The sequence below is a fragment of the Bufo bufo genome, chromosome 1 (assembly GCF_905171765.1).
Source record: "Bufo bufo chromosome 1, aBufBuf1.1, whole genome shotgun sequence".
Lineage (NCBI taxonomy): Eukaryota > Metazoa > Chordata > Amphibia > Anura > Bufonidae > Bufo > Bufo bufo.
The window spans coordinates 813,867,688-813,881,909 of NC_053389.1; the positions used below are offsets into that span (position 1 = coordinate 813,867,688).

Consider the following 14,222-nt stretch of genomic DNA (forward strand, 5'->3'; position numbering starts at 1 on the left):
GCCTGTTTTCAGGAGTAAAAAAGCGGTTTCCGACAGTCCTATTTTTTAAGTCTCATTTACCAACTGATTCTGCGCCTGTTTAGGAGGCACTTGCGCCTTGTTCGTCCAGACGGGGGAAAAACGTCCTGCATGCAGTACTATTGTATCCGTCTAAAAAAACAGATCTCAAAACAGATTAAGGCTACATGCACACGACCGTATGTGTTTTTTGGTCCGCAATTTGCAGATCCGCAAACAAAAACAGGTGACATCCGTTTCCATCCTTTTTTTTTAACGGATCCATTGTAACAATGCCTAAAACGGACAAGAATAGGACATGTTCTATTTTTTTGTGGGGCTACGGAACGGACATACTGATGCGGAGAGCACACGGTGTGCTGTCCACATTTTTTGCGGACCCATTAAAATGAATGGGTCCGCATCCTATCCGCCAAAAAACGGAACGGACACGGAAACGAACAACGTTTGTGTGCATGTAGCAAAAAACTGATGCAACAGGATCCGTTTTTTTTTTTTTTACAGGATCCTGTTTTTTTCTCTCTCTCTTCTTCTGACGGATCAGAAGGACAGAAAGCTAAACGGTGATGTGAACTCACCCTAAGGGCTGTTTCACACGAGCGTGTCCATTGCGGGAATCGCGCTCCGTGTCTGAGTGTGATCCTCCGCTCTGGACTTGCAGGAGCGCACGGCATTATAAATCATGATAATGCCGTGCGCTCCTGCAAGTCCAGAGCGGAGGATCACACTCAGACACAGAGCGCGATTCCCGCAATGGACTCACTCGTGTGAAACAGCCCTTAGGGTTCATGCAAACAAACTTATTTTCTTTCCGCCCTCTTTCAATTTTTTTGCGGAACGTGTGCGGAACCATTTACTTAAATGGGTACGCAAAAACAATGGAAGGTACTTCGTGTGCATTCTGTTTCCGTATTTCCGTTCCGCAAAATTAGTGCATCTCCTATTATTGTCCACAAATCACAGTCCGAGGCCCCATTCAAGTCAATGAATACGGAACTCACACGGAACACATCTGTATGTCATCTGTATTTCGCGGATCCATACTGTATAAATGCTATGCCAAATGAGCTCATGTGTTTGGTGATTAAGTTACGATTTCCGTTTCCAATTCACAAAAAACGGATCGCATACGGAAACCATACGGATATGTTTTGTGGAATAACGGAATAGAAGAGGACCTAAATCAGAGAGGAAAAAAAATACTCAAATACGGAACAACGGATCCATGAAAAACAGAACGCAAAACAACAATGGCCGTGTGCATGAACCCTAAGGAATTAATACACCCAAGAAATGAACACAAATCCCTTATGAACTCCACCACTGGACTCTGCATTGCCATATCCTCATCAGGTATGGATGGTGTCCAGCTGAGTGTAATGAAGGGTCAGGTGAAGTGATGACCATGTGATGGGAGAGGTATAAAGATCTCCTCCCTACACCGCTTCCTGGTGTGACTTCTTCTGTAGTCAGGATGTTGTTAGGGATTAGTTGGAGTTGGCTGCTTGTGGTTCTTCTCTATGGGTCAGGCTTTAGCAGTGCCTTGGTTAGACACCGGCGCCAGCCAGACACTCGGTGGAGGAATTATCAGCCTGGATGGGGATCTTCTAGAACTGTATCTGCAGTAGGTTCTCCTAGGAGAAATCCTTTGCCTCCAGTTTCTGGTATTGGGTCTCTAAGAGGTTCTAGTCCTGTGTCTGGATGGGGCCGCATGTATCCTGGAGTAGGTTTTCAGTCCCGACAGCTTACACAGCCCCCACCGACTATGCTGAACCCCTCATCCCCTGTCAGTGTGCATTGTGCTGAGGACAGTATGGTGGTGACTGTAGAGAGAGATTTCTATGGTAATGGTAGGATGGTGAATCCTTCAGACCTGGTCCTCGGGACCTGCACAGCTAGCTCTCAGGCTTCAGTTACTACTGTAGTCTTTCAAATTGCTCTTCAAGAATGTGGAAGCAACCTAGAGGTAAGTTGGTGGAGGACTAAAGGTCCCTTATAGTAGACAAATATGCACTGGGCAACATTTACTGTGTTTATCATGAAAACCCTTTAGGTCCTTTTCACTATGTTGAAATGGTTGTGGATAGAGATGAGCGAATTTCATATTCTGAATTATTTGTTTGCTTTTACTGGTAAAAGGTGAATTGCGTTATGGATTCTACTACCATGGACCATATAGCAATTTTATTATGACGGAATGCCTCTAAAGGCATTCTGTTATGCTTTCAGTTATAGATGTCTATGGGCTGCAAAATGGATAAGTTCCTGTTATGCAGGGAGGTCCTCTCCTGCATAACTGAAAAGGGACGGATCCTTTTTGCAGGCCATAGACTTCTATTATGATATGCTTCTAAAGGCATTCTGTCATAGAATTGCGTTATGGTCCGTGGTAACGGAATCCATAACACAATAACCCTTTTACCAGTAAAGCATGAAACTGTTTTATAACCGAAATTCGCTCCCCTTGTTGTGGACATAGATCTGGTTTCTTTGAGGTACATTAACCTTTTCTACAGCTTGTGCCCAGGAATGTTGGCTAGTTTTAGCCGATTATACTATGGTGTCATGATCTTCTGACGCAATAATGGACTTTCATAACAAAATCTAACCAGTTGTCCATTTCTGGCCTTGCAGTGTACTTGACCCACTGCTTTGACAAGTTTATCTTGTTTATCTTATAGGGTGGCCAGTTCTTACTAAATTTTTCCACTGATTTGGTTGAGCTTTTATTTTTTTTGTGCTTTGAGTGCAGACTAACCTTATTGTGGCTCTATCTCCTGAAGATGACTTCAGATATATTTATCTACAAGATAAACTTGTCTTACACCCCCACCACTGCCCCTAATGTGCCCATCATCCGGTCCAATCCTGCAGTGGTTCCCATCTGGTGTTACTACCCACGGTAAGTCTGTACCAATAGTAGGTTTTATAGCTATGTCTTCTAGAGTCTTCCAGTGGTGAAATGTCTTCCAGGACTTTCAAGTTAAGCTAGATGGTAGTTGAATGTGGTCACATTGAGACAGTTTGCCTCAACTAGCCATAAGACAGTCCTGTCCTGCTGGATCTGACTGGGACAGTCACAGCTTGATTCCACTTACATTATGAAGCAATGTTCTGTAGTATCTGTACTGTGATCTTTGGCCATGTAATGAGTATAGCAGCCGTACTGTCCATGTAGCCCCATCCTAATTATTGCATTAATCATCCTGCTCCTCTTCAAGGTTCATAATGACTCTGAAAGGGATCTTGACAAACATTCCCCTCTTGCTCTGTCAATACTAGTGAGAGGATTGGAGCTGTCTCCTCTCCTGGCATGTCTGTTTCACCAACTACTTACTCTCCATGTAGTAATTCTGGAGAACCTTAACTGTTACTGTTTTCTAATGGAAGTTAGCAGTATGCCATAAAGGTCTGAGTGTTCAGTTTTGGGGTGTCTGACACTATTCTATTTGTGCTGCCAGTCACTATGCAGGGACACTCAGATTGGCTTTTATTGCAAACTGCCAGCAATTCAATAGTAGGAATAATGGGGGAGAGGACTGTAACTAACGAGACACTTCAGAAATGTTCTGACCTGGGAATTGGTTACTAAAACAATTGTCTGGGGAGTAGACAGGCCCTCTTTGAATAGGACTTGGCTGGAGGACTCAAGGCAAAAAAAGTAGGTCAGCAACCATCAAACTCTTTGGTGTAAGTAGAGCAGGACTGGTAAGGGGGTCGTAACTTCAGTTAAAAGCGCTGCAACACCTTACATGGCTGGAACACCCCTAAGGCCTCAATGCCATAAGTGTCCGCTTCGCTAATTTACTATATGGTTGACAAGATACTTTACTGTCAACCTCTCAAAGGGCTTGTCCACCATTACAACCATGGCTGCTTACTTCCAAAAATCACCCCTGCTGTCCATTGGCTCAGCTCTATAGTGAATAGGGCTAAACTGCGGTGCACCTGTGGACACATGGGATGATTATGGAAAGCTGCCATTTTCTTGAAATCATGTACAGTTGTCCTTTCATTTCTCTACTCTTCCAGATTTGGCAATGTAAGCAGCAATGCCATCAAGCCAACATGGGCTCCCTTCAGCACCACAGTGAGCTCAGAAGAAAGGTTGTCTTTCTCCTTGACTCTCATGACTGGTAAGACTCCTTCCAGTAGAGGAGGGGTGCGTAGTCTCTTGTCTTTTACTAATAGCCTTATTTTGTCTGTAGAGGACTGGAGTGCTCCTCGTCAATCACTGGTCTACCAGCTTGGTGAGATCTTCTACATAGAGGCCTTTGTGGACATACAGAACCACGTTCCGATGATGCTGTTTGTTGATAGCTGTGTTGCCACCCTTACTCCAGATGAGACCTCTAATCCTCACTATGACATTATTGCTTATAATGGGTGAGTTTCTGTTTTTGTTTTTACTGTTAATTCAAGGGCATTTTCACTGAAATAAATATCTCCTACAGGTGCTTGATCGATGGGATGCTAGGAGATTCCTCTTCAGCCTTTGGTTCTCCAAGACCTGAAGCTAATAAGCTTCGATTCACAGTTGATGCCTTCAGGTTCATTAACAGTGACCTTTCTATGGTAAGGACTAGAGATGGTAGTATGACCCTGAATGCCAAGCAATTAACTTTTTGTACCTGTCTTTAGCATCCTTGTTTTCACCCCACTAATTGGGGTTGAAAGCGCACAACTGGCTACTGTTCTAACCTGCACTTTTAACATTAACGAGTCTGTTGCCAAAATTGGATGTTACACACTGTTTACATGGCACTGTAGCACAAGTGCTATTGGTACCTTAGTTCTTTTGTGGTGACTTTCACCAGCTGAAATTATGTTCAACCCATATGCTAATGTTCTGTCCTAGGGGCTCAATACCAGAAAAGAACTGAGTTTTATCCTAATGCATTCTGAATGGAGAGTAATCCGTTCAGGATGTCTTCAGTTCAGTCTTTTTGCCTTTTCAGGACTGAGATAATACTGCAGCATGCTGCTGTTTTATCTCCGTCACAAATTCCAGAACACTTGCTGGAATGCCAGATCCGGCATTTCTTCCCATGCATTGATGCCGGATCCAGCCCCGAGTGTTCCGGCAAAACAGAACCGTTTTTGCGGTCTGCACATGCTTAGACCACAAAACATGTGAGAAAATAATGCCGGATGACACCGGAGAGATGGATCCAGCATTTGTCAGACGGATCAGGATCCTGTTCTGGCGACTGAACTGCCTGCTGGAATCCTCTGCCGCAAGTGTGAAAGTACCCCAAGTCTGTTGCATCATCCCCAGTACCGGCAAAGAACCTGCACATGGCAGTTCGCCGCCTGGGCATGAACGCTGGTTTCACACGGCGCATGTGCACTTGATTTATTGATGCTACTCCCCACAATGGGCATCAGTGACAAAACAGACTTACAGGGCAGGACAAGCAAGAGGTTGGGGAGTAGTAATATGGAAAAGGCAGTGGCCTGGGCACCTACATCACGAGCACAGCCCCTGGACACTTGCCAGCCCTCATCTGCATATGGATTAAATGTTTTTCGGCTGACAGTCTAACAAAGGAACCTTTGGTACTTGAGCAAGAATGCCATGTAAGCAATGTGTAATGTCAAATTTTGGTGACAGACTCCCTTTAATGAAGGTAAATGTATTGGAATTTATATTCTCCTTTGATAACCTGATTATAATGGTATTCTGCTTGACACTATTGTACGTTAACTGTTTGAAATGAGAAACTCAATAAAAACTATTGAAACAGAATAATCCATATGGGAAACCTAATCCTTTCTAGTATGGGCCCTGAGGTTAACTTTTCCAGCTGTCCAAGATTATGAATAAATTATTTCTCATGAGATATAAACTGTAATTGTGGTGTCTTAGATCTACATAACCTGTCACCTGAGAGCTGCTGACATCAACCAGACCCCTGATCCAATGAACAAGGCCTGCTCCTACAACAAGGCTACCAGCAGGTAAAACCTTGCACATCTGAGTGTCTTCAGTTAGATGACTACACAACCCTAGATGGAGTCTTGGATAACAATGGATGTTCTCTCAATGGTTGACACTTTTCTTGCTCTTACAGTTGGTCACCTGTGGAAGGCCCCAGTGCGAACTGCCAGTGCTGCAACACTGGGAACTGTGCTACAGTTGGCAGCCGGAGAACAGCATGGGGCCCACAACCTGCCAGGTCAAGAGGAGTTGGGAAGAGAGATGTTGGTGAGTTCTTCATTCAAACGTCTCCTAAAGCTTCCATAAATGTGAAGGTATTTGAAAATGGGTGTTGCTAATTCTTCCACTAGGTTCTCATCTAGAGAAATACACTCTGGCCAGACTGGGCCCTCTTCTAGTGACTGGATCTAAGCCTAACCAGGTCTCCAAAGATGGAATTTCCCAAGCTTCCAGAATGGGTGTAGAAGAACCTCTGCAGTTGTGGGTGCTGGTGGCCATGGGCTCAGTCACTTCAGTAGTTGTTGCTGTGACTCTTATTGTGGCTGCAAAATGTCTTCTGAAAAAACTGTCTCACAAATAGTCAAGAAATAAAAATGGGTAAAATGTTACTTGCGTCTTTTTGTCTCAATCGATGGTACCAATGGTTGTATGGGATTGGCTTCATGGGACCCATAACTTCATGCATGGTCCAGCAAAACAGACCATCTCCTGGTGCTATATACATGAGTACTATGGGGCTATATGGAGGAATTTCTGTGGGTCACATGGAAGTATGGTATGGGCACATCTGTATAGAGCTGAGGGTGGTTCATAGCTCACACTTCTCAGGAGCAGAATAAGAATTAAAAGCTGCTCTCTGGAGGCTAAAATTGCTTTAGATTCAGACTGTTAATATTGATCAGGTCATAAAAGCAGGTCTGCATGATGCAGAGATGTGAATGAGGTTGCCGATCATTATACAGATGCATCTAAACAATAGTGGTACTTGATGCCTAAGCCTTATGTTATGGACCTACTAATTAACGAGGATCTATAATCTGGAAATTACACCTACTCCCCACCCCCCCCCCCCCCCCCCCCCCCCAACAATGACACCTAACAGCCTTTAAGGACCATTTTGTAAAGATCCAAATGGAAAAACTGCGGTTATTTGATTTTCGGGTTGGGACATATGGATTTTCTCATGGCATAGCAATAGTATGTGCCCTTAAATGTCTGGGTGTGCGCTTCACCTTCAAAGAAGATCCTGGCTTGAAGTGCATACTTTTCCATTGACTGCTATGCGAATTCTGACAGGACTGCTGGCTCAGCTGTTTTTGGAGATCCCATATCAGTCAATGAAAAGGGTGGCATTCTTTGTTCTTGGCTGGACTACGTTCTTAATGTAGGTCCAGTGGTGGTCTTGAGACCCACACAGTTGCTTGGAACCCCTTGACAGTTGGACAGTGCAAATCTTTCAGCAGGACATGGGGCTTATAGCACCATCTCTGCTATTCATTATCTTAGGCCTCAGGCCACTAGACCTGAATCCTAGGAGTTGGTACAATAGGACAGGTGGTCAGCATGACTTGATGTGCCAGTTTTTAGTGCACTGCCTAACTTGATTTGCCTGCAGGCTGTCCATTGCAGAAGGCAACATGAATGGGGAGTGAGGCAAGCAATTTCTATTTTGGCACTTGGGAGGGGCAGTATAAATAAATGCAGCACTCCTGGGGCCAACCATACTGGAGGGGTGTTATAAATATAGTGGGCACTGTTGGGGTCCCAGCAGTGCCCACTTAGTAGTGTCTTGCAGCAGTGTTAACTTTATAGTGCCCCCTCTTTTATATAAAGAGGAGCACTTCCTGCAGCATACTAAATTGGGGGGTCGCAGCAGGATAACACTATTGGGAACTAAAAGGAAAAAGATGGTCTGGGTGGAGAACATCTAAATCACTAGATGTACGATGCTGTATATAATGTCTAATTCAAATATGCTTTTAGCAGTAGGGTTGATGAAGGAGTTGGACTGGGAGCTTGGCATGGGGACGCTATTTAGCTTTTACCTCAAGGCTAAAATTGATCCAGGTCAAATTTTGTATGGATCTGATGCAGATCTAGTTGTGGACAGATAGGACTGCAGCCAGGAATAGTGAACTGAATAGGGCCCCCAGACATAGCTTTGCTTAGGGCCCAAGCCCTCCCCTTGGTAGGTCCTGCCTCTGGGACCCACTAGACACTGAACGCAAAATAGTAGGATAATCGTGAGGTCCACCCAGGACGTATATATGCAAAGTATTTGCTGTTTGTACAGTACCTGCACTGTAGATGAGACTAAAGATCATCCACAGACCGTAAAAAAAACTGCAGGGTATAAATTGACCTGCAATGTGGATCTTTAACCTGCAGCATTAATTCTGCAGATTTTCAGTGTCCTCTTTTGCAATGCATGGGGACCTTGCCCTTAGACCTTGTTTACAGTCAGGGTTCTGAGCCAAAACCTGGTGCTGGTCAAACACAGAACAGGTACAAATCTTTCCCTCCTGTCTGTGGAGCCTCCACTGCTGGTTTTGGCTCACTGATGAAAATCGCTGATCACAACACTGAAGTGTGAATGAGGCCTTAGAGAGGATACTTCTAATGGTTTCCACTTCTTTTTGGCTCAAAGCCAGTGTTCGTTACTCTAGACCTGTTTAGAATCTAAGTAGCAATCAGAAAAAGCTCAAAACTCTACAACACGTGTCTTACCATCCAGAGGATAGCTTAAGATTTTAGTGAAAACTCCTAAAGTAGCATGAAATCTGGTAATGCCAGTGGGCGAATAGGGGACACAGGATTTTGTGGACAGGTGCCAGCGGAACCAGCTCCAGGTCAACGTGGGCAAAACCAAGGAGCTGGTGGTGGATTTCCGCAGACACAGGCCCTCTGCTTTGGTTCTGGTGAACATACAGGGAATGGACATTGAGCTGGTGGACTCTTATAAGTACTTGGGTGTTCACTTGAACAGCAAACTGGACTGGAGCCAAAACACTGATGCTCTTTTTAAAAAGGGTCAGAGCAGACTATCTGTTGAGGAGACTGAGGTCCTTTGGAGTGCAGGGGACGCTTCTAAAGACCTTCTTTGACTCAGTGGTGGCATCAGCCACATTCTATGGTGTGGTTTGTTGGGGGAGCAGCTTATCTGTGGCTGAGAGCCAGAGATTAGATATGCTCATTAAAAAGGCCAGCTCTGTCCTAGGTTGTCCCCTTGATCCAGTGCAGGAGGTAAGTGCCAGAAGAACTCTATCAAAATTACCATCACTGTTAGACAATGTCTCCCACCCCATGCACGAAGCTGTTGTGGAGCTGGAGAGCTCCTTCAGTGACAGACTGCTGCATCCTAGGTGCACGAAGGGACATTATCGGAGGTCCTTACTCCCAGCAGCGGTTAGGATTTATAACCATCACTGTTCCCAGAAACCCAGTAGTGAATTTTTTTAAGTAAATTCTGTGTAATGTTTTTCTTGTATTTTCCTCTTTAACCCTTTCATGACCAAGGGTCATTGATGCCCCAGTGTACAGGTCAAATTTTATAAAACTGACATGCGTCACTTTATGTGGTAATAACTTTAGAACACTTATTTATCCAAGCCAGTCTGAGATTTTTTTTCTCGTGACACATTGTACTTTATGATAGTCATAAATTTGAGTCAATATATTTCACCTTTTTTATGAAAAAATCCCAAATTTACCAAAAAGTTTGAAAAATTTGCTATTTTCTAAATTTTTAATTTCTCTGCTTTTAAAACAGTGATTCCTCATAAAACATGTATTACTTAACATTCCCCATATGTCTACTTTATGTTGGCATCATTTTGGAAATGTCATTTTATTTTTTGGGGACGTTAGAAGGCTTAGAAGTTTAGAAGCAATTCTTCAAATTTTTAAGAATTTCTAAAACCCACTTTAAGGACCAGTTCAGGTCTGAAGTCACTTTGTGGGGCTTACATAGTTGATACCTCCATAAACGACCCCATTGTAGAAACTACACCCCTCAAGTTACTCAAAACAGATTTTACTAACTTTGTTAACCCTTTAGGTGTTCCACAAGAATTAAAGGAAAATGGAGAATAAATTTCAAAATTTTAATTTTTTGGCAGATTTTCCATTTTGTTACATTTTTTTTCTTTAACACATCAAGGGTTAACAGCCAAACAAAACTCAATATTTATTACCCTGATTCTGCGGTTTACAGAAACACCCCACATGTGGTTGTAAACTGATGTAAGGGCGCAGAAGGAAAGGAATGCCATACGGTTTTTGGAAGGCAGATTTTGCTGGACTGGTTTTTAGATGCCATTTCCCATTTAAAGCCCCCCTGATGCACCCATCCAGTAGAAACTCCCAAAAAGTGACCCTATTTTGGAAACTGTTAGGTGCCATATTTATTGTTACTATTTTTGGGGGCATATGCCTTTTTGATCGCTTGGTGTTGTACTTTGTGATGTAAGGTGAAAAAAATAGCTTTTTGGCACTGTTTTTATTTTTTACGGTGTTCACCTGAGGGGTTAGGTCATGTGATATATTTATCGAGCATGTTACGGACGCGCCAATACCTAATATGTACACTTTTTATTTCACTTTAACACAATAATGGCATATTTTAAATTAAAAAAATGATGTTTTAGTGTCTCTGTGACCTGAGCTTTTTCTTTTTTTTTTTTTTTTTTTTTTTTTTTTTTTTTTTTGAGCGAATTTCTTATGTAGGGTCTCATTTTTTGCGGCATGAGGTGACTGTTTGTTTTATTGGTACCATTTTGTAGGACATACGCCTTTTTGATCGCTCTGTGTTGCACTTTTTGTGGTGTAAGGTGACAAATTGCTTTTTTGACAGTTTTTATGGTGTTTATCGTACGCGGTCGATCATGTGATATATTTATAAAGACTGTCATTATTACTGGCATCCCCATGCGGCGATTGAGGATGCCGGTAATGAATTCTAATAGGCTGACTCTCTCTGAAGAGACCCAGCGTATTAGAGCTGCAATTCTTATGTTGGCCAGCAGGTGGAAGGCCAATATAATAAATCTGCAATTCACATATTACTATACTGCTATTTGAAGTATGGTAATATTGAATAAAAAAAAAAAGTAGTGAACATGTTGGCCTCATAGAGTGGCTACAGAAACATAAAAAAAGGAACCCACCCTGACATAGCACAGTTTGAATGGCGACCTGTATACTCGCAGGTGAGGGCACAGGGGCAAATCCTGGGCTATGCCAAGTGTGCTGTCAGAGCAACCCACTGACTCCTGGATGTGTTTATCTGTTGTAACTTGAGATGACACATGACGGCAGGATGACAGTGGCAGCCACTGCCCATTCCTTTGGCGGTCCCAGGCAACTGTCTGTTGGCCATAGTGTAAAACAACTGTATTGCTAACAGAACGGATTAACTATCAATATCGGTGCACTTGACAGTGATGCACATGGCGGTATAATACACCTTCCTTCAATACTGAGGTAGAGTAACTGTATCCCTAACAGAACGGATAAACTCTGAATGTCGGTGCACTGCACAGTGATGCACACAGCAATATATTGTATTACACCTGCCTTTAAAGGGGTTCTGCAATTTTTTTAAACTGATGATTAATCCTCTGGATAGATTATCAGCATCTGATCGGTGGGGGTCCGACAACCGGAACCCCAGCTGATCAGCTGTTTGAGAAGGCAACAGCGCTGGTGTAACACCCCAGAGTAGTTACTTCACGTCTCTACCCCGTTACTATGTTCTAAGAGCTTTACACTGTCATCAGATGTGATTTTGCTTATGTCTTCCACAAATGTGCAAAGAAATCCATGTTAAATGTAATTGTTCCTGTAATTTTCCTGGTTACCAGTAGGTGGCAGCAACACATTGGCAAGTAAAGCTACAGTTTAGTGAATCTAGGCTGGAATGGATTATTGTGAGAGAGGTGGGCAGTTCCCACATCCTGCAGCATGGTTGGAGAAGGAAGTTAGTGTGAGTGTAGCCCACCCCCTGCTAGGGGTAGGGTGTGTGTGAGGAGATCCCCTGGATAGAGAAGACATCAAGGACCTAGTCTCGGCTGAGACTTGGCCATATACCCAGTGTGAGTAGATTCAGCTCAGCTGGATGAAGAAAGCAGAAAATTACAGACAACCGCCAGAGTTCCAGGAAGAAAGTATCCCCTGAGAATTAATCTGAGATAAGTCCAGAGATCTAGGAGAAGCCATATCCTCCTCATCTAGTCTGTCCCTGTGATGGACTGAACCGTCACTGGGGCTGCTGGAGAAGCCTGAGGGCCAGCCTCCTTCCTACGGACTATGGACCCAGAACTATGGAGACCCCCTCAGACCTTTTGGGGTTACAAGGAACTAGGAACCCTGATATATGTGTGGAGTTTATATGCCACATATTTTCTATTGACCACTAAAGGTGCAGGGTGTGAATCCAGCAACACAAAAAGGGTTAACGCTGCACTGAGACTCCCACTGATTGTGTTAGTGATGGGATTAAGATAGCTGACTCTAGGAGTAGCCGACTCTAGTGTAGATGAGTAGATCCCCCTAAAATACATTTAGGAGATAATCCCATCACATGTGTCTCCTCTCTCCCTATTCATTCATTAGGGAGGGGGTGAAGATGTCTGTTTGCATGTTGTTCATGGTTGATTGATTTATGTTGCTAGACTTTTTGAACTGTATATATACTGAGTTGGTCTTCAATAAAGTGAGTTCCTTCAACATAGAGCCTCATCTCATGTGTGGTGGGAGCATCTATATTTACTCTGGGGATTGCTATTGGTATTATACTCCCCTGGTATTACAACACGGTTCTACCCACTGGATCCTGGTCTTGGGCCCAGGGTGAGTAGAAGACGGCGAGATCCCAACCAAGCTGTGGCGGTTTGTGGGGTCTGCAGTGCTTACGGTGTCAAGTGGAGTGCTTGGAGCCCTCGGGAAGCAAAAGGAGCATCCATCAACTGAGGTACCCAATCGGGGTGCCAGGAGATCCGTTACAGTCCTCACACAGCAGCAGTTAGAGATAAGTGCAGACGCTAACCCTGCCATAGTTACATAGCTACCAAGCAGACATTTTTATCCTGCAAGCTCTAAATTTAAAGCAGAAGTATTCATTCCTGCCAATGATTGCCAGAACCTACTTGGACCAAGAGAGCAAAGCTGTATACTGCTTGGATGCAAGTTACTTCAATTAATGAAACGTTTGAACTTCATCTAAAGGTCTGGACATCATTTGTTCTGCAAAGTTTCTCTATTGAAGGAAGATTACAGAGGCTCTACTGACATCAAAGGATGGCTTGGTGCTCTCTCCAATATGGCAGTACCAATTGTTTCTCTATTTTTCCTACTATCACTACACTCAAATTTATTGCAAGTGAGCCAGGAGTCGCGCCGTACCCAGGTAGGAGACACCGTGACACAATTATCACCTCCCTGTAGAGACATTATAGGCCCTTACACCGCTCTGGCTTCCTAATCTGGGACGTGCGTTATAACACCTTGGAAGAGCCCTGGGATAGTACCCTGCACACGCTGCAATTGGCGTCACAACAAATTCAGAACATTAACAACCCGTATCCTGGCCATTGCACTGGCAGTAGTGCCGCGGCCTTCTCGCTGTTTACCGCAGGCCCAGTGTCGTCACGACTAGTATCATTGGCCTGGGCGCGGCTAAGCTCCATTCAAGTAAACAGAGCTTAGCCCCGCTCAGACCATTGATACTAGTCGTGACGTCACTGGGCCTGCGGTAAACAGCGAGAAGGCCGCTGCGTTACTGCCAGCGCCGCTGCCTTCTCAAACAGCTGATCGGCAGTGGTCCCGGGTGTCGGAACCCGCCGATCAAATGCTGATGATCTATCCAGAGGATAGATCATCAGTTAAAAAAAATTGCAGAAACCCTTTAAGGCCTCATGCACACGACTGTATTTTGTTTCCGTGTCCGATCCGTTGTTTTTGCGAAGAGGATGCGGACCCATTCATTTCAATGGGTCCGCAAAAAACGCTGTGTGCTGTCCGCATCAGTATGTCCGTTCCGTTGCTCCGCAAAAAAAATTGTGCACGTCATCCGTGGACCGCAAAACACATACAGTCGTGTGCATGTAGCCTAATACTGAGGCACAGTAACTGTACCGCTAACAGAACAGATTAACTATGAATGACTGCGCTGTGATGCACACGGTGATACATCATCCCTGCACTCTCCCTACACTCTCTCTGCTCTCTCCCTCTCCAATATTGTTCATTTAAACTTTATGGAACA

The 14,222-nt window shown here is 44.0% G+C and overlaps 1 protein-coding gene across 1 annotated transcript; it reads left to right on the plus strand.

Moving 5' to 3' along the window:
* Positions 1-1,492: 1,492 nt before the first annotated feature.
* On the plus strand, positions 1,493-6,539 carry LOC120986600 (zona pellucida sperm-binding protein 3-like). Its single transcript, XM_040415260.1, has 8 exons — positions 1,493-1,984; positions 2,802-2,920; positions 4,051-4,154; positions 4,227-4,404; positions 4,473-4,593; positions 5,888-5,979; positions 6,093-6,226; positions 6,310-6,539. The coding sequence occupies exons 1-8, from the start codon at positions 1,493-1,495 to the stop codon at positions 6,537-6,539; spliced, it is 1,470 nt and encodes a 489-aa protein (XP_040271194.1).
* The last annotated feature ends 7,683 nt before the right edge of the window (positions 6,540-14,222 follow it).

Bases quoted from the DNA above. Each gene is read 5' to 3' on its own strand.
- LOC120986600 (XM_040415260.1), top strand. From the start codon at position 1,493: ATGTTGTTAGGGATTAGTTGGAGTTGGCTGCTTGTGGTTCTTCTCTAT. The intron at 4,594-5,887 runs GTAAGGACTAGA...GTGGTGTCTTAG, and splicing joins TTAACAGTGACCTTTCTATG to ATCTACATAACCTGTCACCT. The intron at 6,227-6,309 runs GTGAGTTCTTCA...TTCTTCCACTAG, and splicing joins AGTTGGGAAGAGAGATGTTG to GTTCTCATCTAGAGAAATAC.